This window comes from Myxine glutinosa, chromosome 6, assembly GCF_964187855.1.
Source record: "Myxine glutinosa chromosome 6, kmMyxGlut1.1, whole genome shotgun sequence".
Taxonomy (NCBI): Eukaryota; Metazoa; Chordata; class Myxini; order Myxiniformes; family Myxinidae; genus Myxine; species Myxine glutinosa.
The window spans coordinates 59335145-59359829 of NC_136266.1; the positions used below are offsets into that span (position 1 = coordinate 59335145).

At 42.4% G+C, this 24685-nt stretch overlaps 1 protein-coding gene across 1 annotated transcript; it reads right to left on the reverse strand.

The window, feature by feature from the left end:
* Window positions 1–1099: 1099 nt before the first annotated feature.
* MFSD12 (major facilitator superfamily domain containing 12) lies at window positions 1100–23661 on the reverse strand. Its single transcript, XM_068120136.2, has 11 exons — window positions 23171–23661; window positions 18770–18980; window positions 10335–10461; window positions 7454–7666; window positions 7207–7299; window positions 6908–7000; window positions 6512–6679; window positions 5519–5613; window positions 5260–5390; window positions 2433–2490; window positions 1100–2339 (listed from the first exon to the last, which is right to left on the reverse strand). The coding sequence occupies exons 1-11, from the start codon at window positions 23439–23441 to the stop codon at window positions 2327–2329; spliced, it is 1473 nt and encodes a 490-aa protein (XP_067976237.2). The 5' UTR covers window positions 23442–23661; the 3' UTR covers window positions 1100–2326.
* Window positions 23662–24685: the final 1024 nt, after the last annotated feature.

The following is a 24685-nucleotide window of genomic DNA, read 5'->3' on the forward strand; positions in this document are numbered from 1 at the left end:
GAACATATTACCTTGATGTACAAAGCATTTACTTCTGAAATTTGGAACATATTACCTTGATGTACAAAGCATTTACTTCTGAAATTTGGAACATATTACCTTGATGTACAAAGCATTTACCTCTGAAATTTGCAGCCGATTTCTTCCAGAGGTCGAGAAACGAATTTTCAGTCCCCATGTTAAAGTTGCGTACAGAGAAACGATCCCATATAAAAGGAGGGGCACTTTGCGCCTCCCTTGATACAAGAAAATTGACGATTTTAGGTGACCTTGACCTCAAAAGCAAGAGGCTTCAGTGACCCAATATGCAAACTCTGCTTAAATTTCAAGTCAATCAGATGAAAATTGATGGTTTTATACAAACTTGATGTTTTGATTTAAAAAAAAAAAATTGGCTTCTCGCTGATGAATTTGGAGTTTGGGAGAAAGATTGCTGGAATGGACCGATTGGGGATTGGTGGAGCGAGCCGAGGGTGTATTGAAAAACAATTCAAAATGGGGAGACATCATATGGGAAATAAATAGGCTATACTAACACAAACACATGTTCCCATTCCCAACCCCATGGCTAAATATGAGGGACAAAGGGCAAAGGTCTATCTTTACACAGACTAAGAAATAACTATCCCACCCTCACGAGTGCATTTATCCAAAACCTCCCATTGTGCACGTATACATTCCTTTGTATAGTACTAGCCAATTGGTGAACCAATTCAGTGACCCAATATGCAAATTACTGAAATTTCAGGTCAATTGGATGAAAATTTACGATTTTGCAACGTTGATCTTTAGATAAAATTATCAATTTGTCTTCTCCATATTCTCATAATAAAGCTATGTTGAAAACTTGATGACAAAACTCAAATGCTAAATTAAAATTTCAGGTCAATTGGACAAAAACTGACGATTTTAGGTGATTTTGACCTTTTGACGAAATTATTCATTTGCCTCCTCCTTATTCTCATAAATAAAGCTTTGTTGAAAATTTGATGAAATGGTAAAAAGGTTATGGCCCAAACAGACACAGACACAGACAGAGAAGTGATTGCAAAACTTTGTCTCTCGCTGCGCAGAGGACGGGCTAATAAGCAACTCAAGCTTTAATGCAAAACTCAATCTTTATTGCAGCTATTCACAAATCTTCAAATAACAAACATTCCAGCAAAAATGGCTATCAGTTTCAAGTTCAAATGTTGAAAAATAAAGTGTCATTTAAAAAATGTCCACAGGCTGGTCTTACGCAGCAACTGGTCAGAAAAATTGATCCCTTGATCGGCTGGCTCACAAAAGGTTTAAATCTTCAAAAATATTTCACTTATTTATATCAAATAACATTTGCACCCTTATCTTTCCTGATATTCATCACAGTAACAAAATCGAAGCATTCAGATATATTAATTTCAGAATAAATCTTGTCAGGTCATTCAGGTATAATAGGTGAGAACCACAGATCTTTAAGTGTTACATAAGACGATACAGTGACCCTTCAGTTTTGTACAGGGGACCCTCACCTTACGGTACTTCAGGCTAGGGGGCCATCTATCTATTACATAAGCAAATTACAGAATTGTGATTTCCTCCCATCCACACTTCCCAGTCTCCTTTTTCTTGCTCTCCTGTCCTCCCTCAACCACATTGTTTTTATCATATTGTTTTCACTCCCAAACAACAATAGATGGGCCCTAATCCAGGAGAGTCATGGGGAAAGTTAATGTTTCCACATGATGCACTTTAAATCATGTGATTGAACCTCTCCTGGATAACAATGATAAACCACGTGCTGCTCTTTTCAGAACAACAAGACAAATAATACGACGGTATTAGAAAAAGACTTGTACCAGCAGTAAACCAGTCTCTAAAAAGATGACTCAACTGTTGTTGTTTTTTAATGGGGTGGAGGGTTCTTGCCTCTTATCTTGAAGCAAACTTTGATCCTAAATGTTACATTTCTGGTCCTCAAACCAAGAATACAATCTTGTGGACTGCAAGCCTCTTCGGCAGTTCCCTTTGTAAAGTGAATATTGCACCTGTATAACATGCACCCATCTGTCTGAACATGATGCATAAAGAAGAAGAAGAAAGAAGAAAAAGGAAAAATAAATTTGCATTGTACTTTCCAACACAATTGGTTCACAATATTCATCCCACCTTCTGGTTAAGGTGAACCAAAGTGGAAGGAAATGAGTTAGGATTAAAATTCTTCCTGCATACACAAAAAACGATTGCAAATTCCGATTGGTCATTAGGGTAGTAATCGACGTCCAGGATCTCAGGTGCTAATCATTACAGATCACAGGTGCAGGAAAGCAGATCTTGACCATGGTAATCAATCTTGACATCTGAGAACAAGTTTACATAACCTAGTTAAAGAGCAACAGAAAACTTGGTGTAACCTCTCAAAAGTAATGACAGCCACAAATGGAGAACCTCACTTTTCATCGGAGACGCCCTCGATGCTGGCACGAGTTTGAGAACACCATTCAGTTTGTCCTGGGAATGAAGCGAGAAATGAACGTCAAACCTCTTTTCAGGTTATTCGCAAGTCATTATCACCCCGAGGATAAATTGTTTTACCAAAGCACAAAACAAGCAGAATTTATGCAGAGTAACCATACAGTGGGAAAGGAAGAGGTGAGAATTTGCCAGGCCTCGAGTCACAGAACGTGCAACATTGCCAAAGACTTGATAGAACCCAAGACCTGAACCTTTACATCTGAGGTTTTAAACATACACCTCAAGTTAATTTCGAGTTGGTGGAAGTTAAATTGTACATATCAAATAACATATTCAGGCAAAACACAATAAAACAAAGAAAAAGGAAGAAAAACCAGATTGACAGAAAAGAAAAGCTGCAGGGCAGGGTGAGTAAACTGGCAGGTATGTGTGCTAGGAATTTTTTTTTTAATAATGGGGACAAGACTCATGAAAAAGCACGACAACTCCTGCATCTGCAATTCACATAAAAGCATTCAAATATTACTGATCATTTTGCATCATCCATCCATTGATTAGACGATGGGTTGGAGGTACGCACACTCATCTCGAAGCTGTCGAGCTTGGGTTCAAATCCCGACCGAACTATAAACTGTCATCCTGGTGTTTCACAAGCAGGGAGATTAATCAGTGTGTGCTGTCCCTTGGATCGACGTTAAACGGGCGAACCGTCTGCCAGCATCCATTGGTCGGCATTAAAGGGGAATACAAACGTTAAAAAAAAAAATACAAGAGCAATCAGATATTGCAGACCCTCGCCAGGACGTGTTTGTGTGGTGTATTTTATGTGGTGTTTATTGCTGCTGTGTGTGTGCGGTTTATTGAGAACATAGATTATATGTTCCATCCAATATGGCTGCCAAACCATGTGACGCATGACGTGGTCAATTTAATTCTCCTGTAAAATCTTTGGATCATGCTCAATAAATTTCAAACTGATTGGATCAAGTTTCTACCTTTCCAATTATGACATCATAATGAAGGCACAGATTACATGATCATGAATACATGTTTTCCCCATGGGGAGTACTTGACAATGAGCTATCTTTCAATTTTTTCCCATGGAGCTGTTTCAGAGATATATTTTGGTTTGCATGAAACCAGAAAACTGGATTTTGGAGCAAAGTTTTTCGGTTTTTCGAAGATGGCGCCCATACCATGTGATATATGACGTCATGATTATTAAAGAAACTTCTGCAGGAGGCGGCACTCCTATAATGAAAATTTATTGTCAATCGGACCAACGGCTGCAGAGAAAAGCATACTCTCGTTCGGTATGGACAAAGACAGGCAGACAAACAAACAAACGGACCCCTATGAAATAAATACCCTCTCCTCTGGCGAGGGTAAAAATCTGAAAAAAAACCATTGAAAATCATGAATCAGTCTAACGTGAAGGGTAAAACCTTTTGATTTAGATTTTTGGATTTTTTTTTTTTTTTGCCAATTACAAAGCGTCGATAAAAGACCTGATGTGTCAATTTTCGATTTCACTAGCGACGTCCCACTCATAACCACCTTGAAGGAGGTTTACATCGAGAAACAGTGTCTGTCGAGCTTAGATTCCGATACCGATTTCATTGTCATTAGCACCTTTAAAGGTTCTCAGTATGTTAAAACTGATTGGTGGAATTTTGAAGAAACAACTAGAGACAAATTTAGTGACAAACGCTTTCAGGGGAATTATGGAGCCGCATCGTTTCGAGTCTCATGTGAGCGATTCAGCTAAGCATGGCGACAATGGAGGCATTTAGCGAAGATGAAAACCCCAATCGCATATTCACTACAGATTGGTAGGTTTTGTTTTCCGTTCAGTAATCGACTTATTGACTGTTTATCAGGGATTTTGCATCAATTGATAAATCAGTAATATTACTCCAGAAGAAATACGGCATGACACAGGCACGACAAAACACGGTACGAAACAAACTGCCCAGGCACACTCGGACACCACTGACAAAATGGGCGAAGAATGATTTGTCCCACTGTCGCAGGCTGATCCGGTGTCCTGTACATTCCAGGATCGTCCTGTTTCATACTTTCCCTGGATGTCATTTGTGTCTGTGGTCTTTTGGCCATTGGTGTAGCATAAAACCATTTTGGTTTGTATTATTACAACCATCAATGATGCATAGACGAGGCATATTTGTGGAAAAAAAATCAAAAATTATTCACCGTTTGAGTTAAATCATACCACAATGCAACCCGTAGACAATACAATATGGCAGCAGATTTCTAAAAGTGACGTCATGGCTAACCATGAAGAAGATTTCGACTTTTAATCGCAAACTTTATTAATCGGAAAAAGACATCTGTTTTGTAGGGTTTCATGGGATAGATTAGTGTTGTTTGACTGAGCATTTGGGTTCCCCTTTAAAGATCCCAGTGTCCTTTGGGAAGAGTAGGTGAACTATCGTTGGCACCATGGCTAAATTCAAAATTCCAGCCCTAACAGACAGAGGGCATTGCATAAGTGGCACAGCCACACCCACACAGCCTTGTGAGGCATACGAGCGAAGAAGAAGAAGAAACCACCCATTCATGTGTCATCCACCAACTAATCGAAGCAGACACGTCCAACAGCGTAACATCAATCTTACAGACCACACATCCATTGATAAAATACCATCTGCAAAGCAACAGACAGTTTATAGTTAGGCCGACTGCCTGGAATCAAATCCAGACAACTGTCAAAAGGAAAGTGCGTTACCTCTGCACTATCCTGTCAGAATGCTTAGTGTATGATAGAAAGAAGGTGTTACATGCCTTTCCTGATGCGTATAGGCCAAATGGTGAAGAGGCCCAGCATGATGAGGGAAAGTATGGCAACCCCTCCAGGTACTGCAATCATCACGACCTTGTAGAATGGAGCACACAGTGGACAGCATGCGACACTCCTGTGTCACAGAAAGGAATAATGGTCAACGTGTCCACCAAATGATCCATGTTCATAAGACTATCTGAGAACTTGCAGAAGGAAAATGTGGGAATTTTTTTTTTTTTTTTAAATAAATATGGTACTTACTTGCAAGGATGGAGGTTCTGAATCAACATCACAGCCAGTCCATTGGACACTTTGTCAGTGAAGCTCATCGCTCCATAAACAAAAGCCCCACTGTCCTAAAGATACAACACATGAAGAATTTGACAACAGCACGATGCAAATTACAACGGCCACAAATAATTTCACCATGAGAATGATATACAAATGGCCAATGTTTGATTTAAATGACAAAATATGACTAACAGCATCATAAGGAATCAAATATAATAGAATTGACAACAACAACAACAGGCATTTTAAGGCCATTTTCCCTGCAAGAGCGGGGGTTAGCCTTGCGGGCCCCATGACAATCTTCTCCATTTTGCCCTATTTTCCTCATCTCCCGTTGTTAACCCCCTTGCCCGCATTTCTTCTTCCACCATCTTTAGCCAAGTCTTTCTCGGTCTTCCCCGTCCTCTACTTCCTTCTACATTCATTTCCATCACTCTTCTCAACCAGTCACTTTCATCCTTCCTCAACACATGACCAAACCATCTCAACCTGTTCCTCTTCACAGCATCCATCACAGGCTCTATTCCCATCATCTTTCGCAATTCATCATTTGTCTTCCTCTCTCTCAACGATACTCCGCACATCCACCGAACCATTCGCATTTCCACCCGACGTTGCTGCTCTACATTCATTACCCATGTCTCGCTCCCATAAATCATAACACTTCTCACACATGCAGCATACACCATTCCCTTCAGCTTCAACGACACTCCCAACGACACTCTCCTCCCTTCAAATATAATAGAATTGACAAATGTGGGAAAATTACATGCCCAGACCAGGAATCCAACCCAGGTCGTCTGGTGAACCGTCCAAGTGCTCTGCCATCTAATCTATCTGGGTGACGTAACGAGAGTAGGAATTGTATGTGTGGGAAAATTGCATGCTTGGTCAGGGTCGACCAGATAGTTTGCTGTGTGTGGAGGCAATGATACCACGCACAGTTTTCACCCCTGATCCTACCGTGTGATTGCCAATGAGATCTGCTGTCATGGCCAATGACGTCACAAGGATGGTGGAGGTACCAGCACCAAGCAACAACGCTGCTGCATACACCCAGTTCCCTGACACACCAAGCCAAACCCAGTCTGAGAAAACCATTACCATGATCAGCCCGATAAAGTAGGTCATCTGCAAAAAGAGAATAATAACAATCACATGGACGGAAGAAGAACAGCAGGACAAGGGGAGAATTTTGCACCACAGAGGTCAAAGGGCAGAATGATTTCATCTGGACCCAACATGAGGAAGTAGAGCTTTAAGGTAGCACAAAAAAGGGTCAGGTGGAAAAAAAAAATTCAAATCAATTCTGTTTCTTTTTTAATGAAACAAAGCGGCTTTGTGAAGGAAATAACTCACATAGCGGCCGGCAAATTCATTCAGCGGCTTCATGACAAACGAAGAGAAGAATCCACTCAAATACATCACCAGAGGAATGGTGGCGATGTAATTCTTGAGTTAAAAAAGGCAAAACAAATAAAATAAAGAGACAATCAGGACATGTTCTGGGTGAGATTCCAACCATTAAGCTAGGATGGGATGAGACTACAAGGTGCATCTTCAACATGAGGGTAGAAAACGTTATAGGAGAAACTTACTACAGGAAAATGTGGGCTGCGCAAAATGTGATACACGACTAATCAACAGCTGGCACTTACCTTGTGCAGACCAAGAGTTTCGGTGAGATACATGGGAATGTACGTTTGCGAGAGATTCACGATGAGACGCGTGCACATGTACAACACAGCAATCTGCGACACGGTAGTACAGCGCACACACAACATTGCGTTAAACATGGCTGTGTAATAAGAGGAAGGTAAGATTGTAAATGGTACAATAGAAGTGATGAGACTTGTGAGAAAAGCAAACAAGAGATTTTTTTCCCAGCGAGAGAAAGCCCAGGACCTGGTAGAATGCAGGCTCTTTGAACCAGTCTTTCCAGATCATACGGACACGGGTCGGACAGGGGTTCGCCGGTAGCAGAGGTGTGCTTTCAACTGCAGTTTCCACCTCCGACTGAGCTTCATGCTGCCCTGCCTTCCGTGGCTCTTCCTTCGTCCCCAAATGGAAGATAACCGAGAATGCAGCACCAATTGCCACAATAATGAGAACGAGATTCTAATGGAGAGAGGAATAGGTGAGAGGAAGAAATAAGAAAATAATGTTTGATAACACAAAGTAAGATTTCTGCCTGCTGGGTGAATGATTAGCTTGGGTTGCAATTTGGGTATACAGTACTGTACAGTATTACAGTTGTTCAACCATAATCATTAGCTTCTGTCCGTTGCCAAAGGGATAAGAGAGGCTACGGTAATCGGTCTGTATGCGAGTCTGCATGCAGATGTATTTGATGTAGATCTTTCATTCTCAGATCTACTGCAATTTATATCACAGTGAGTTTCTGCATTGTTAAATGCTCAGTCTTATTCTCAGATATTTTTCATACCTTTCCTGGCCTTTATAATAAACTACTATTCACTTGCAATTAAACAGACCTACAGCAAAAACTGTTTGTGAAGCAGTATCCATAACTTTCTCACTTTCACGCATGGGTGCAGTGACCAATATCCATCATTGGGGGCATTGACCATCACGTTAGGCTTGGTTTAACATGACGGCTTCTCTGTCCGTGTCGGTTATGTTCCAGCCCCCCATCACATGCCTTCTCTCACTCCCGGTCTTTCAAATCTTCCTCGGCAGTTCCATGTTGACAGATTTGAAGTCTCCACAACGTATATTGCTACAAATTGCTGTTTTTCATCTGATTATGTCTCCATTCTACATATACGATCTTTCCCGTTTTAATTATTTATTTATTTTTACTCTCGGCAGTGGTACAGGTTGTTTTTGTTTGTATTTTAGGTAAGTCATTTGACACTAATTATATATCGTATTCGTTTGGCTACCCTGAGCACAAAGTTAAAAGCAGGGTGAAGCAGTTGGTCCACTTTGTCTGTTTGCAGACGTCTGACAATGATCAAGGAACTACTCGATTTCAAGTGAATGGTATATTTTGAACACTTTAGAATACAAATCAGAACACGAACCTGCACTCCAGCAGTATTGTTACGTTTGTGGGCGTAGGCATGAAATACCTCATAGGAAAGTCAGAATCGTATAGATTAGCATGCTCCGAGTATCGTGGAGAAGAAGAAGAACTCATCTCGATGTACATAAGTAGGCCGTTTATCCAGGTAAGAGCGTTTGCCTGTCCCCATAAGGAGGGTGGTTTTGTGCCAATTTAATTATAGGGTTTGTAAGGTTAAATTCCCCTGTACGTGATTGCCTCCCTGTGATTTTTCCCTCATGTTCTTATTACATTTGGCCAGCCAGGAAATTGAGGGCTCAGTAAAACAACTATAACAAATGGACTCCTTCGCTCACAGTGCCCTCACGGCCGATAAACAGCATTTGCCGATTGGCAAGGAAACCCCGACGTCATTTGAACATTCCCGGACGACGACTAGACTCCACCACCGCCACCCACCCCCCACCGGCGACTCGTAACGAGGCGGCCACGCCCCGGCCTTCACGATTGGTGGAGGCACAATGGGATGATTGAGTAACACTCGGTGATTTGACAGTGTGTGCCGTCAGCGGTCGAACATTCAAGAGCTGAAGAAAAGAGAATCTGTCTCGCCATTTTGGTTTCTTGGTCCTGGCGTTCGTTGGAGACAGTAGCATTCTCTCTCTCTCTCTCTCTTTCTCTTTGTTTCTCTCTGTCCTGGCGTTCGTTGGAGGCGGTCGCACGCTCTCTCTGAAGGCGGTCGCATTTCCTCTGTTCTGGCTTGATCGCGGGCGGTGGCACATCTTTGGCTCGTTTACGCTTGTGGAAAGAAACAAGAGGTTCGGGGCAGTCCCCAGCGCGAGAAGGACCTCATGTTGGGACGTCGATCAGATAAGACTTCGAACCTTCCCACGCGCGCCAGAAATAATCCCTCAAAGTTTGAAATACGCCTCAGAGTTAAAGCTCGTTCCGGTCATTCGTCCTCTTGGGGTGTTAACCCGGGGGAGACGACAGTACTTTGGCTCTAGATTTGGCAAATTGTACGGAATGTCGGCCCAATCGCTAATGCGCCGAGAAGCAAAGTAATTATTTTACTCTGTCTGTCTGGCTGACAGTCAAACCAAATGGAAAATCATTTCAAACAGGAAGCTTATCATTTTAAAGGATGTCATAAAGGACAACCAACAGGCACGAAGAACGAATGTAACGTGTTAAATAAGGTGGTGTAAAAGACGCTGCATCAACGGTAGTAAACTTCCGAAAAAGGTTTTCCTCTACATTCTTTAAAACTTATTGTATTTCCATTAAATCATATATTTGAACACTGTAGAACACTAATCGCTTTGTCACTTTTAAAAACCTGCAATTTAGCAGTACTCGGACAAAATATTACATCTTTTATTGCCATCTCACCCAATCAATTGGCTTGTGCTCAGTACTGGGGAATATGGAGCTTCAGCCAAAATGGTGGCTCATAGGAAATATGTCCTTTGTCCTGAAACCAAGAGACATTTCTTTGGCCTCTTTTCCAAGAACGAATGTTGTTGGACTGAGAACACTTCCTTGTGGGATCCCACTGTAGACATCTGTCAAGTCTGACTTGGCCTCATTTACTTTGGCTTTCTATTAACTCTAGGTATTAATGCTTCATTTCCAAAACGTTTGCTTCACAGTGAGCTTCATTTATGCATATTAAAACATTTGCAACAACGTATCATAAAGCTAGATGGTGTCGAATATGTAGGGAAATGGGACATGCTGATGGGCCCGTGTAGTTACCCTAAAGATGGGAATGTCCTGAGGCCCAAGGTTCCCAGATAAATCTCCTGTGGAAGTTGTCTGGAAGTGAAAAAGAAGCCAGGCCACACCGTACACCATGATGTTCGCCATCACAGTAAATGCATACCTGCATGATAACACAAGAGTACAACACGTCAATATATACAGGAAATAGCTCATGCAGACCTGTTACCTAAACGTTAGCAGGTAATGCACTCACATACCAGTCGGTCCAACATTCATGGGTTTGTCTCGGTGAAATGTCATTGGAAGCAAATTGGAAGGCAAAGAGAATCGGAGCCTAATTTAAGAGGTTCGCATTAGTTAAAGTCTATCTCGACACCTGGAAACAGAGAGTACATTCAACCCAGAGGCGGATTTAGAGGGGGGGGGGGGGGCGCAAGCAGCGCCTCCCCCCCTTATTTTGATTTTAGAAAGTGCCGTTTTTGCCTAGCTGCCTAAGCTTTGATGTCGCCGCTGGCGCTGCGCTTGACCAAGCTGTGGGGCCGTTACTGGTCTTCTGAGGGAAACCTACCGACAACAGTTTCTGACACATTGAAACGCGTGGCTTCAGATGGGGTGAGGAATTTGTTCCCAAACGTAACTAAGGTGCTGAGTATTCTGCTGTGCGCGGCTGCAACAAGTGCTACAGTTGAGAGAGCGAATTCTGCCCTCCGTTACGTCAAGACAGACTATCGGAGCATGATGTCGGAGGATCGCTTTAACGCCCTTGTCCTGCTCCACATCCATCGTGATATCCGACTTGACTACAACAAAACCAATGACGTATACACCAATAGATATCCACGGAGGATGCTCTTCGTAAATCCAGTCGGTGAAAAGTCAAATAAAACGAGACAGTTGCGACAAGGACGCATTTGATTTGATGAATCAGTGGCGATTTTAAAACTGGTCCCATTGTATTGTTCCATGGGAAGAGGATTTCAGTGACTGTGGATTAATTATTTCCATAATGTGATGCTCTGGATAAATCATTCATAAACCCTCATGACTGAGCACTTCTGCTAAATAAATGTTTTATCACTTACACAAGTACTTTTTCTGTCTGACTGTGTATGTTTTCCGTCCAATTTCGAATCCCGTTTTTCAAAATCAATCCCAAAAATCAAAAGATACGGGGATAAAATGCCTAAAATTGAGGCATGAATATTTCTCCCCAGATTGCAGGAAAACACATCTAGAGCAGTATAATTTTCAAATTTTCCTGGGAGAGGACCCCCAGACCCTCCGCTACAGGCTTCGGGCCTACGGCCCTCGCGTTAGAGCTTCGCCCTCATCAGTTGCGCCCCCCCCCCCCCCATTATTGGAAATCCTAGATCCGCCCCTGCAACCAATTAGTTTATCACGTGGAGAAAGAGTTGGAGCACGTTTTGACTGCACAGAAAACCACCCTGTGGTCAAAAGTAAGGCTTGAGCCTTTGTCCATGTGACAAATTAATTGGTCGGAAGGTCTTCCTGCTTTCTTTATAGATGCCTTTTCCCAACCAAAACCCAATGCTGGGTTTACAATGGTGCCAAGGTGCCAGGCTCACAATCAGAAGGGGCCTGTAGCAACCAAGATTTTTGATGTACCCATCACGATACCTTTCAATAAAGAATATGTATAAAATTTTATGCAGGAACATGTATAGAAATTATTGAAGTTATTGATTATCCACCGTTTTATTGACATTTTAAAATTTATTATTTAATTTATGTACACGTGTGTACATGTCCTTCTGCCCAAGAGCTGCCATTGCTCGTACCCTAGTGGCAGCAACCTCAATCTGCAACTTAAACTTTTAAATAAAACTTATATACTGCTGTGTGCTGTGTTAAAGACTACTTCTGTGTCGATATCCTGTGTTTTGCAATGGGTACCCCAATGGGGGCCCACAAATGGTTAATCCGGCCCTGCCAAAACCAGATCATTTTCTTCATGCCTGACTTTACCATTCTTCTGTCTGGCCATTTCCAACAATGCAGGAACAACACAGCACAGTCTCTTTAAAACTATTTATAAACAATGTGGTAATTCCATTAATAATATGTGACGAGTAAACAGAAAAATGATTGAATGACTCAGTCTCATCTTACACTTCGTTATTGACGAGCTGGATTTCTTGGAACTACAGCAGAAAAAGAAGAAGAAGAAGAAGAAGAACAACAACAACAACAACAACAACAACTTGGCAAAGATAACATTTGAAGCTACAATATTTTTGAGATGAAGTTTATCTGTCCTTTTAATTGAAGTGAAACTGCACAAATTTAGTACCTTGGAATTGAAAAGCTACGAACAAACCTTATCTGTATGCACTTGGAATATAGAGTGGATACATCAAATGAGAAATGTCACTATTGTATTTTTTCGCTTTATTATTATTATTTTTAAAACAGGGATAAGGCTCATTGGAAAAGTGGTCTCATAACAAACACACACACTCAAGACTTGACTTCAGAAAAACAGACCATTTGAGGGTTGACATTGGGGAAAGTTGTGCATCTTCCTGGGGAACTCTGTGTGAAGCCATTTTTCTATCTGCAGTCATGCATTAAAGAAAAAAATATAATAAAAAGTCAAACCCCCACACTACCCTCTACCCCCAAAACCAAACCACAGGGTTTGTCCGTACTCAATCATCAAAATGCTGAGCATCAAGGAAGCAGCGCGTGCCATTTTTTAAGTCTTTGGTATGACTCGGCAATGATCAAAATCAAACCGCTGACCTGAGACTCAGAGAAGATGCTCTAACCACAATGCCAGAGTGATTATTCAATAATACAGCAAAATAAAATCTCAAGCATGCCTCAAAAACAATTAGAATACATTTAATATGACATGGTTCATAGTTCCTCAATGTCATTTGTACAAGTTGAATAAACGTGTTCTATTGCAAGTGTTTTTTTTTATTTTATACAAAGTCGAGGCTCATGTAAGAGTGAACATATAAAACACAAAAACATAAAACATATAATAAAACGAGCGGGAGACAAGAGGGGGAGAGAGGGGGAAGCACACAAGCAACAGTAGAGCGGGGGACATCGGTAGATCTGTGGAAGGGAGAGGACTGGGGCGGGGGAGGGAGGTGGGTGAGGAGTACACGGTATAAAACAAATGGACACTATGATGAATTTCAGGAATGAAGTTGGAGATTGAAAAAGGTGGATTTGGGGTGCATTAATGGGGGTAGAAAAGATCAAGGTTTTGGATGTGGGAAGATAAGAGATGGTGGTGAACAGCTGTTGTAAAGACCTGGAGGGAGGAATGCGATTGAAAAGAGTGAGGGAGTTTGTACCAGAGGCGGAAAAAAAAAAGGAATGAAAAAGTAAAGGTGACCAGAGAGTCTCAATTTTGGCAGTTTCACCAGAAGAAGGTTGCTGGCAGACCTTGTGCATCCTGCAGGAATATTTGGGGGACAAAGCACAGACAGAGCAGGGAGAGCTAGGCCGGAGAGGAGTCGGTAGGAGATAGAAAGACCACCAACCTGCCTTCAGTGAGAGAGTGAAAGGCCTTCAGAAATCAGCTTCATCGCATTCACGGGAGATACCAATGATTCTGAAAGTTTTGGTTTATAAGCAAGGTGTGAACCAGGTGCTCCAGCCCAGAGGGGTGAGCAGTATTCCATCAAGCTGCAGATGAAAGCTTTGTATGTGGTGAAAAGCTCAGGTGCGCCAAAGATGGACTTCACACGACAGAGGATGCCCAGTCAGTGACTGGCTTTGAAAGCCAGCTTGGAAATGTGGTTTTCCCAGGAAAGATCATAGCTGATAGTGAAACCAAAAAGCTTGAGTGACGGAACTTCTTTGAGAGAATTGTTGAGAAAGTAGATGGGAGGGTTTTCCAGATGGTCTTTACGAAGAGACATAGTAAGAGTGTGAGATTTGTCAGGATTGAAAGACATGTTCCACTTGTTTGACCAGTTTGTGATCTTTTTCAGGTGTGCAGAGAGTGAAGAGGCTGCTGCCTGCCGATCTGAGGCTTGAGATATGGAGCAGCAGAGAGTGGAGTCATCAGCAAAAAGATAGAGAGGATTTTCCAGAGTCGGAGAGATCATTAATGAAGACGAAGAAAAGCACAGGACCCAGAACACTACCTTGAGGAACTCCAGCCTAAACAGGAAGGGGAGATAAGATAATTCAATTCAGGGCCACACGTTGACTACGACCGGAGAGGAAGTCCGCAAGCCATGCGTGGAGATTTCCATGGATACCATAAGAGGAGAGTTTGGTGAGCAAGGCGGGGTGGCATACCGTATCAAAGGCACGGGACATGTGAAGGGAGACGGTTCTGATTTCCTGTTTGGCGTTGAGGATATCCATCCATTGTTGAGACAGCAGAAGCAGCATGTCCAGAGTAGAGTGACCTGGTCTGAAACCAAATTGATGATCAGAGATCAAGCCATTGGAGAAGAGGAAGGATTTGATGTCAGAAGCGATCATGGATTCCATGACATTGCTGATAAATTTGGAGCAGGCCGATTGGTCTGTAGTTGCAAGGATCTGTTTTTGCACTTTTTTGCGTAAAGCGGTATTGTTAGCCGATTTCCAAGCAGATGGCAGATGACCTTGAGCAAAAGAGGGGGTGAAGAGAATAGAGAGAGGGTGAGATAGAGTGGCAGAGCAGGATTTTAGGACCCGTGGGCTGATGCCGTCTGGTCCAGTTGCAGAATCAGAGTCGAGGTTTGACAGAAACTTCTCCACCTTGTCGGGAGAGAAGGACACAGAGTCCAAGAGCAGCTGGGTATGACTGGGTAAGGTGGGTACAGAAAGAGTCGGGTTTGGGACACTATTTTGAGGCAAACACAGAGTTGAAGCATTCAGCTTTTTCACGGACAGTCAGCTGTGTAGCCGTTTAAGGTAATGGAGGGGATGGAGGCGGAACAAACACCAGAAACAGATTTGACCAGATGCTACCAAGATTTGGAGGAGGAAGACAAGTTTGAGAGTTCAGTCTTGAGAGTAGAGAGATATTGTTTCTTAGCTCTCCTGAGGGTAGACACACACTTGTTCCAGGCTTTGTGAAAGGAACTGAGATTACCTTCAGTTGGATTTGTCTTGTGGTGGGGCAGCTGCCCCACCACAAGATTCAGTGTACCATGGACGGGAGGAAGGGGATGACAACTGAAGACGAGATGGGATAAATCTGTGGATGAGAGAGAGAGCAATTTACTTTGGAAGAATTCCCAGGATGAGTTGATGTCAGAGGCACTGGAGATGGGAGACCAGTCCAAATGATTGATCACTGCTTGAAGACTGTGCCAGTGTGCCAATCTGCCTGAGTGAAATGCCAGACTCGTCGCCGCTGAGGAGGCTCTCTGAGAATGGCCAGAGAGATGTCCACTTTAACAAGCAAATGATCAGATGAGCTGATTGGAGCAGAAGAACAATAGGGAAGTTAGCCAAAACCAAGTCTGGAAGAGAAGATGCTCCATTTACTGAGATCCAGGTCAGGGAATTGACAGATTGTGTCAGTCCCAATCAGTTGCAGAAGTCGTTTGCTGAGGTGCCATGGCTGGTGAGAGAGAAACCCACACCCAGCCAGCTGGCATGATGACAGTTGAAGTCGCCACATATGAGGAAGAGAGATTTGGGATTAGTGGATACAAGTTGGTCCATGTCGTCAGAGCGACATGCAAATGGAATCATCACTGTTTGGTGGACGGTACAACACATATGAACAAAAGGTGGGAGCAGAGGGGAAGCCATTGCCAGAGGTACTCCTGGGGGGGGGGGGGGGGTGTTGGGGTGAGGGAAGTGCAGGGAGAGTGAGGAAGAGAGTTTTTCAAACTAAAATTAAGTAAATTAAGGGAGATAAATTAAGGAATCAGAGACGTCTTGAAGGAGGAAAGTTTTTGTTAAGCAGATCAAATCTGGTTCGTCAGAAGTAACCTGTATGGAGAGATCAGTCAGGTTTGAGTGAAGGCCCCAGATGTTTGAGGTCCATATCATTAAGGAAGAGGGAGAGGGAGCATATGATATAGGAGAGGGGAGGGGAGGGGGAGGGTAAGATGAGCGCGGTGAGGGGGAAGTAGGGAGAGCTGTTGCCAGTGTGTCGGAGATTGCAGAAGAGCTAGGAGAAGGGGAAGGATGAGGACAAAAGGTTAGATGATGATGGGATGAGGCACAGTGAGGATTTGTTTGAAGGGGGGGGGGGGGCAGAGCGAAGTTGAAGGTTAGAGGAGGTGGAGGAATGAGTTGGAAGGGAGAGGAAGTGGGGAGGAGGCAGCCTTGTGGAGGAGGGGTGTGAGGGGAGAATTGAAGAAAAATGGTGAGGAGGAAGATTTGAAGGGGAGGGGTGAGGGGGGAGTTTTGAAAGAGAGGGGTGAAGGGGGAGATTAGAAGGGGAGGGGTGATTTGGGAGTTTTGAAAATTTTGAACGATTAATGAAAAGAAAAAAACAAACAAAAAAAAACGACATTTATTACAAACTGTGTTTCTTGAGATTTTCAAGTCGGAGATCTGTTTGAAAACGTTAGAGGAGGGGTGGAATATACAGGTGAGTTTATAGAATGAAGGAAGAAAGAACAATAAGAGATTTAATTTTTTTGAAAAAAGGGAATGATTTAATGAGCAATTTGAAGACAGCCTTTTGACACGGAAGAAGAAGAGCGAGTTGTAATAGACGAGTGAAAACAGCATGGCAGGGGGAAAGTTTAAACATTTTTAAACAAAACAGTGTACACTGTCTGGGAATTCACTGAAATTAAGGCAGGGAGGCTAAGGGGGATGATGAATTTCAGAACAGGTTCAGAAGGAGGAACATAAGAGAAGGAGATCAACAAGCCAGGTGAAGCAGAGAACGAAGGAAACAGGGAGGTGCATAAGCAAATTGTTAGTATAGGAGGAGGGGCCTCCTTGCTATTACCTCCACCACCAAAGGTGGATGGAGGTTATGTTTTCATCCCTGTCTGTCTGTCTGTTTGTCTGTCTGTCTGTTTGTCTGTGAACAAAATATCTCAAAAAGTTGTGGACGGATTCAGACGAAATCTGGCAGAGATGTGACGTATATGACAAGGTCGAAATGATTAGACTTTGGTGCAGATCCGGATTCGGATCCGGCTACTAGAATTTTAAAGTGATTCTTCACCATTGGGAGATGGGGCCAAAAACGAGGCACAGCAGGATATCTCAAAAAGTTGTGGACGGATTTGGACGAAACTTGGTGGACCGGTTGGGTGTCTGACAAGGACGATTCAATTCGATTTTGGTGAAGATCTGAACATGGATTCGGATATGAGAAAAAAAAATTTTTTTTTTTTTTTTTTGTGATTCTTCACATTTGGGAGATAGGGCCAAAAACTATACATAGCAGGATATCTCAAAAAAGTTATGGACGGATTTGGACAAAACTTGTTAGACAGGTTGTGCATGTGACAAGGAAGAATAGATTCAATTTTGGTGAAGATCCAGATAGTATAATTAAGTGATTCTTCACCAATGAGTGATATGGCCAACCAGGCGGATGTATGCTCTCTGAGTGCCATTCTAGTTTTCTTTGTTAATATATATTTTTGAAAGTTAGGTGAAAACGCATCTGAGAAAGAAGGAGAAAGGTTGAAGGAGTACGGTGAATACTTCACGAACAGAATTGGAAAGGTGAATATCGCCTGGAGAGGAAGGAGATATGAAGGAAAGAGAAGGGGTGGGGCAAGACAACTCGTGGTCGCGGGCGTGTCGGGGAGCCACGAGGAGAGAAGGAAATTATTATTATTATGATTATTATGATTATTTCTTTATTTAAGAGATTAAAGGGCGAGGTTCAGGAGAAGTATGGGGTGAAAAAAAAAAAAGGCAATACAGTGAAAGAACGAACGTGAATAAACAAAAGACCAACGAGGAAACTAACGAGGCAACGAGGCAGGCCTCGAGGGAACCAGGCCCCAAAACACAGCATGAACAATCCGACTAACACACAAATTGGCACAAATTACATAACAAAATCGAACTAAAAACAACACATTAAACAAATACACAGCAAAATAAACGGTAGAAATTCGACAAAAACGATCAGGAGAAAACTTATCTTTGACGATGTGGAGGAGCTCCAATGGACAACAACCTCGTCCAAGGAACCGGAAGCCCCCAAATTATTAAAAGAACTTTAATGATAAAAAAAAAAAAGATTGCTTCAAGAATTCTCTTCACCACAAAGACAACGGCATTATTTTAAACATCAAATATATTTTGCCATAATCACAAATGCAGATAAAATCCAGAGCAGCAAATACATGCATCCCAGTTTGCAGAATCTTTACGTCATGTGTCGCGGTCGTCACCAAACATCAAGCAAAACAGCATAATCGGTGAACATTTTGCCACAGTTAATGTTCGTTACAGATCCCCAACTTCAGGCCTTCACGAACCGAGGTGTCAAACCTTAACAGCAGGATTAATCTATCATCGGTGGGTTGTAACCACAGCAGTCGAACTACCTGTAAGCCGTAAGTTCCACCTTGTCTCCATCGCAACGTGCTAGCTGCGGGATGAGTGACAGATGAGATATCTGTACAGAAGCCCACCCGCACTGGAAGACCACAATGAGAGGTGCATAGAAGAGGATCTTGGCAAACTCAGGGGTGGCGTCGGAGCATCCCAGGCAGTGGTTAAAAATGAACGGGAAGGTCAGCACCACAGCCAAGGTACCTGCACGACAAGCCTCCTGGTATTCACCACTGGATATTTTGTTGGTAGATTTCACAGGGAGTGCCTCTCAATAGGTTGTAAAACTCCACCAAATATTTGTGTCAAAACAAACCGATTTTGTGATTATGGTCAAACAGCGAATGCAAGTATAAAACCGTTTCTAATCAAACAACAAAAATCCTTGTGCATTGAAAATTTGTATCAATTTAAAAAAATCCTTATTGCAGTGCAGAGCTGTGACTGCAACACAAAAGTGGTACAAGATAATCTCAAAGTTGAGATAATGTTTAATATTGCTTGGCATGTACAATTTGTTCCGATTGACAGATCTCCCCAAATATTAAATTCATGAACAAATGCATGCGTGTCCCTGCTCTTATCACTGCTCCTGCTCCAGATGAAAACGCTGAATCGTTTTTCAGCGTTGATAAAACAAATAAACAAACAAGGAAAGAAACAGAAACAGATCGACTTCTAGAAACCACCTGTTGCGGTAGGTCAGATGCAATTTCCCAGCGAGAACCGTTCAATTGGATAAAGACATGTACATGTACTTTGTGGCTATAAAATGTAACAGCACAATAATGAGGTCTAGAAAAGATGCGACAAGCAGGGATTTAAAGATAAAAGTGGAAAAACAATAACTAGAAAGCAACTCAAAATGCAAAACTCATCTGCATCCACTATGTACTCGAGTAAACCTGACAAAATTAAAAGCTTTAAAAAAATAAAATTAATTTATTAATTGGTGTTCACCATATTCTCAAAACGAAGGTTTGTTGAAAATTTGTTGACAAAAGCTCAAGTCGTAAAAAGTTATGACCGGAACACAAAGCGAAATTCACATGGTAAATAAATAAACACCAAGGGGATTTTGAAACACCTGCCCATCTCACGCAGTGCAGCGGACGGGCTAATAAGGTCTATTTGCATTTACTGTGACTTTTTGACCCAATTTATTAATTAGTCTTCTTCATATTCTCATAATAAAAGGTTTGTTGAAAATTTGATGACAAAAGCTCAAATGGTGAACAGGTTATGCACTTGATGTGCGCACGCATATGAATGAATGAATGAATGATTGTTTTAAGGCCATTTTCCCCGCTAGAGCAGGGGTTAGCCTTGCGGGCCCCATGACAATCATGGTTCCCTGTTTGAGGCAATGTTTTTTATGGCCGGATGCCCATCCTGACGCCAACCCTTGGTCACGCTCTTACGATGCGCAGGGATACGGTGTACCTATTCTAACTCGCGGTACACCGTGATCATTCATCCCAGCAAGCTGGTACTCAATTTGCCGACCTCGGAAGGATGACAGGCTGAGTCAACCCCCCTGGCGTTAATTCAGCGATCGACCGGGATTCGAACCCAGGATCCTAGGATCCCAAGCCGGCACCCTAACCGCTAAGCCAACACCAGGCTTGGGTGTATCAGTTGTTTATTGGGTGTCTAACACGAATGCACAATTTAAAAACGTTTCCCGCTAGTAAAGATGGGCTGCTAAAGCAATGTGAATTTTATAGTTTTTTTTTTTCCTCCAATCATAATTGCTAGACTGTGAAGCAAAAAAAACAACAAAAAAAAAACATCTAAACACTTGGTGAAGCAAATGGTGGATTTTTTTTGGAATTATTTACAATAAATTTACAGGCACTTGTCAATAAATCCTCAAGCCCACCTCCTTCCAAGTTTCGAGTTTTTCTTTCCTGAGTTTGCTTCTGTATCCATCTTTTTCACCTCATACATCCTCCCCTAAACCCCCATCCCTTATTCGTCAAAGTCTCCCTCTATGTTGGCCTTTAACCCTGAAGTTGGTGCCTCCCTGTCCCCCCCTTTTTTTTTCCTGTTGCTTTTGTTCTGTTCCATCCTGATGCATTCTATGTTTTAGCCGCTCCACAAGCCTCTACCTCAGGGGTGGATACAGGGGGGTTGTTCACTGGGTGCACGTGAACCCCCCTCCTCCTCCTCCTCCTTCTCCTCCTTCTCCTCCTTCTCCTCTCTCTCCTCCAACCTCACCATTTTTACCTCCGCCATCTGCGATGGACAGAATTCGTTTACACTGCTGTCCGTTTGTTCGCGTGCAGGAAATCTCAAAAAGTTATTGACGGATTTTGACGGAATCTGGTGGGAAGGTTAAGGGTGTGACATGGACGAATCGATTCGAATTGTGTGAAGATCTGAATCCCGATACGATAATTATGAATTTGTTTAAGTGATTTTTGCCATCGAGTTATCAGGCCAAAAACAATATATAGCACGATATTTCAAAAAGTTGTGGATGTATTCGGCTGAAACTTTGTGGGCAGGTTGTGTGTGTGACAAGAAAGAATCGATTCCATTTTGGTGAAGAATCGAATACGGATCCAGATCCGAGAATTTTTTAGGGATTTTTCACCATGGAGCGATCGGGCTAAAAACGACATATAGTATATTTTTTAAAAGTTGTGGACAGATTCGGACGAAACTTGGTGGAATTTTAGATGTGTGAGACAAGGACGGTTCAATTAGATTTTTGGTAAAGATCTGAATATGGTTTTGGATACGATAATTATTTTTTTTAATATCAAGTGATTCTTCACCATTGAGTCTTCACCTTCACCATTCTTCAAACCGATATATAGCATGTTATTTCAAAAAGTTGTGGACGGATTATGACTAAACCTGGTGGACGAGTTGGTTAGGCGACAAGAACAAGCAGATTAGATTTTGGTTGAGGTCCGAATCCAGATCCAGCCTATCAATGGGATACAAAACGTAAACTGTTCAACCTGGCGAAGGTATGCGCTCTACCAAGTGCTGTTGGAGTTTGTCATGTAATTGTCGTGCGATATATCATAATTGGACATCGACAATCGCACGCATCTTTTACTTTCATGCAGCCAATAAGCCGGGCCATGCTACTTTTCTCCGCTAGTTGTGTTAATTTCTGAAGCGAAAGGCAACAACTTTCAATGGCTAATGGTGTTATTATTATTGTTATATATTATATTGTTATTTAATATATGTTGTACAATATATGTTATAATATATATATATATATATAAATGTTATTATTGTTATTATGTTATATATTCAAATGGTGTGTTATTATGACGATCTGATGATCCTTAATCTCGACTTTAGGTCTAGTGCCAAGATTCGCATGTTGTGCTTGTCCGTTCAACGTTTTCGTTGATCTGTATGAGAAACATTTTGTGTATTTACATCGTCGTTATGAAAATCCATCCCAAAGATTCCGAAATCTTCAGCTTTTCTTCAGAATCAGTGAGTGACAGGCCCGAGGCCTTTTTGTTGAATAAATCGATATTCCCAAAGTTGTGAGAAATGAGAGACCAGACGGCCTGTTAATCTCCAAAACAGGCCGTCTGGTCTCTCATTATTACAAGATATCAAATATATATATATTTTTTTACTAAACTTCACCTGTAACTTTAAAGCCTTTCAAATGCGACAGGTGAGAATCAAGAACAAATTTTCCCTTAAAACTTTTTTAAAGTTGCAGAATAGTTTGTATGGCAGTTTAAGGGACTCAAAAATCAGTGTAATCTTTGCGATGAAGTTAGATTCACCGAACCTGTTGCTTCCTCGTCGCAGGCAGGTCGGTGGTCTCTGTCTGCCACGTATTCCTTTTTAGCCTTTCACCCTCTCCACCCTCGGTTTCCTCCTTCCCCAAAGGGCACATGCATCGTGATAGAAACACGCTTCTGGTGGAATTTCAAAAATCCAGACTCACTGCGCCAATTCCTTCTTTTGTTTCTCGTCTGTAGACCCAACTTTTTCATTCTGTTCAATCAAATTCCTCCCTCCAACTTTTTCATTCTGTTCAATCAAATTCCTCCCTCCAACTTTTTCATTCTGTTCAATCAAATCCCTCCCTCCAGGGCTTAAAGTTGGCTGTTCACCACCAGCTCAGGTCATCCCCCATCCATACTCATATTCTACCCTCATTAACCCTCCTCAAGCCCACCCCCCCTTCCTTTCCAGGTGATTGTGCCCCTCTTTCCTCCTTACCTTCCCCTTCTTGGTTCCATTGTTGTCTCGTCCTGGATTTCCTATTTTCTCCCAGTTTTTCTACATTTTATATTCAATAACCGAGCAAACAGATAATTGCGATTCATAAAAGATAACTTAAGCATAAAGTTGATGTGACAAATGGAACCTCTCGCCCATTTATGCCCAGCGAAGCTCACCTGCCAGGTGCCAGGTCTTGCGTGGGCCGTACACGGGTAAACAAGACCTGCGGTCGATTTCAAAACCCACAATCGGTGTGGAAATCCCGTCCGCCAGCTGTCCCAGCATGAGCAACAAACCAGCCGCGGAGTTCCCGAATCGCCGAACGTTGTGGTAGTACACGAGCAGGTACGTGAACCACACAGAAGCACACAGGTCATTGAGGAAATGACCCACCGCGTAGCTCACCTTGGCGCACACAGCGAGACCATTTGGACCCGGCCTTTCCATCCTCACCGCAGTCCTTCCGACCTTTCCGTGCGAGACCTTGATCGCACACTCATGTGTGTGTGTGTGTGTCTACTCGATGCACTTGCTGTATGGAGCTTGATAATGTTGTTATTGTTGTTTTAAGGCACTTCCTTCCTCATGACGACGAAACTGCTGTTGTTGTTCGGCCGCTTCTACTTAAAGCCGCCATCACTGTTTATATTGTTGTTTTGTTTATGTCACCACATTCCTGTTTACAGCTGTGTTTATGCGACAACACATTTTTTATGACCGTTATCTTATGATACTTCCTGTGTATGGATCACGTTACTGATTGGCTGTCACGGTTGAATGTTGAAGTCAGCGCGTCGCCATCTTGAGACCCCCAAACCCGAACGTTTGTACACATTGTTCGTACCGAGCGAGGCGTGTATTGGACGTTTTAAAATGAACTTCTTCATCATCATCACCACGGAATAATAGTTTGTATCCTGTATGTCTTTCAGTGTACACGAAATGGGTTTTGGTACTTTTTTTTTTTTTTTTTAACCTTTTCCACCATTATTTGTCCAAACCTCGTTCGAACACATCTACAGAGGGAGTAGTCACCACAGCATGAGGGAGAAGGCCTCCTTTATTCGTTAATTGAACCATTTTCTCTGTCCTTCTGATAGTCTCGATCTTGTGACGAATATCATAAGTGTGTGATGCTCCAGTAGTGGTCGTACTAAGATTTTGAAGAGTAATGGGCACTGGGCAGGGTCCTTTTGAAATGAGGGTCATGGTTTTATTTGCCTTGTTTACCTGTGTCGCTGCATGCTTTTGAAAGGAGATCAACTTTACTGTCCATGATGATACCCATATCCGTCTCATCAGATACCTCCAGTGGTTCTGAGTCACCCATGTTGTACCTCTGACAGGCATTCCCTTTGCCAAGATGAAGCATCTGGCACTTTGCAAGATTAAAGGGAAGCTGCCAGTCCTGGGACCATTCAATTACACCGTTAAGATCAATTTGGATGATGGATGTAGCTGCAGCATCTGAGGCCGGACCATGGACTTTCGTATCATCAACATAGATGTATCTGTATGCTGCTTAGATGTATCACTTGGCCGGAAGGTCATTGATGAATAGAAAGAACATTGTTGGACCGAGGCACAATTCCTTGTAGGATCCCTCTGTAGACATCCATCCAGTCTGATATGTCCTAATTTACTTTGTCCCTCTGCTATCAACATGTCAGAAAGGATTCCAGCCATGAGGT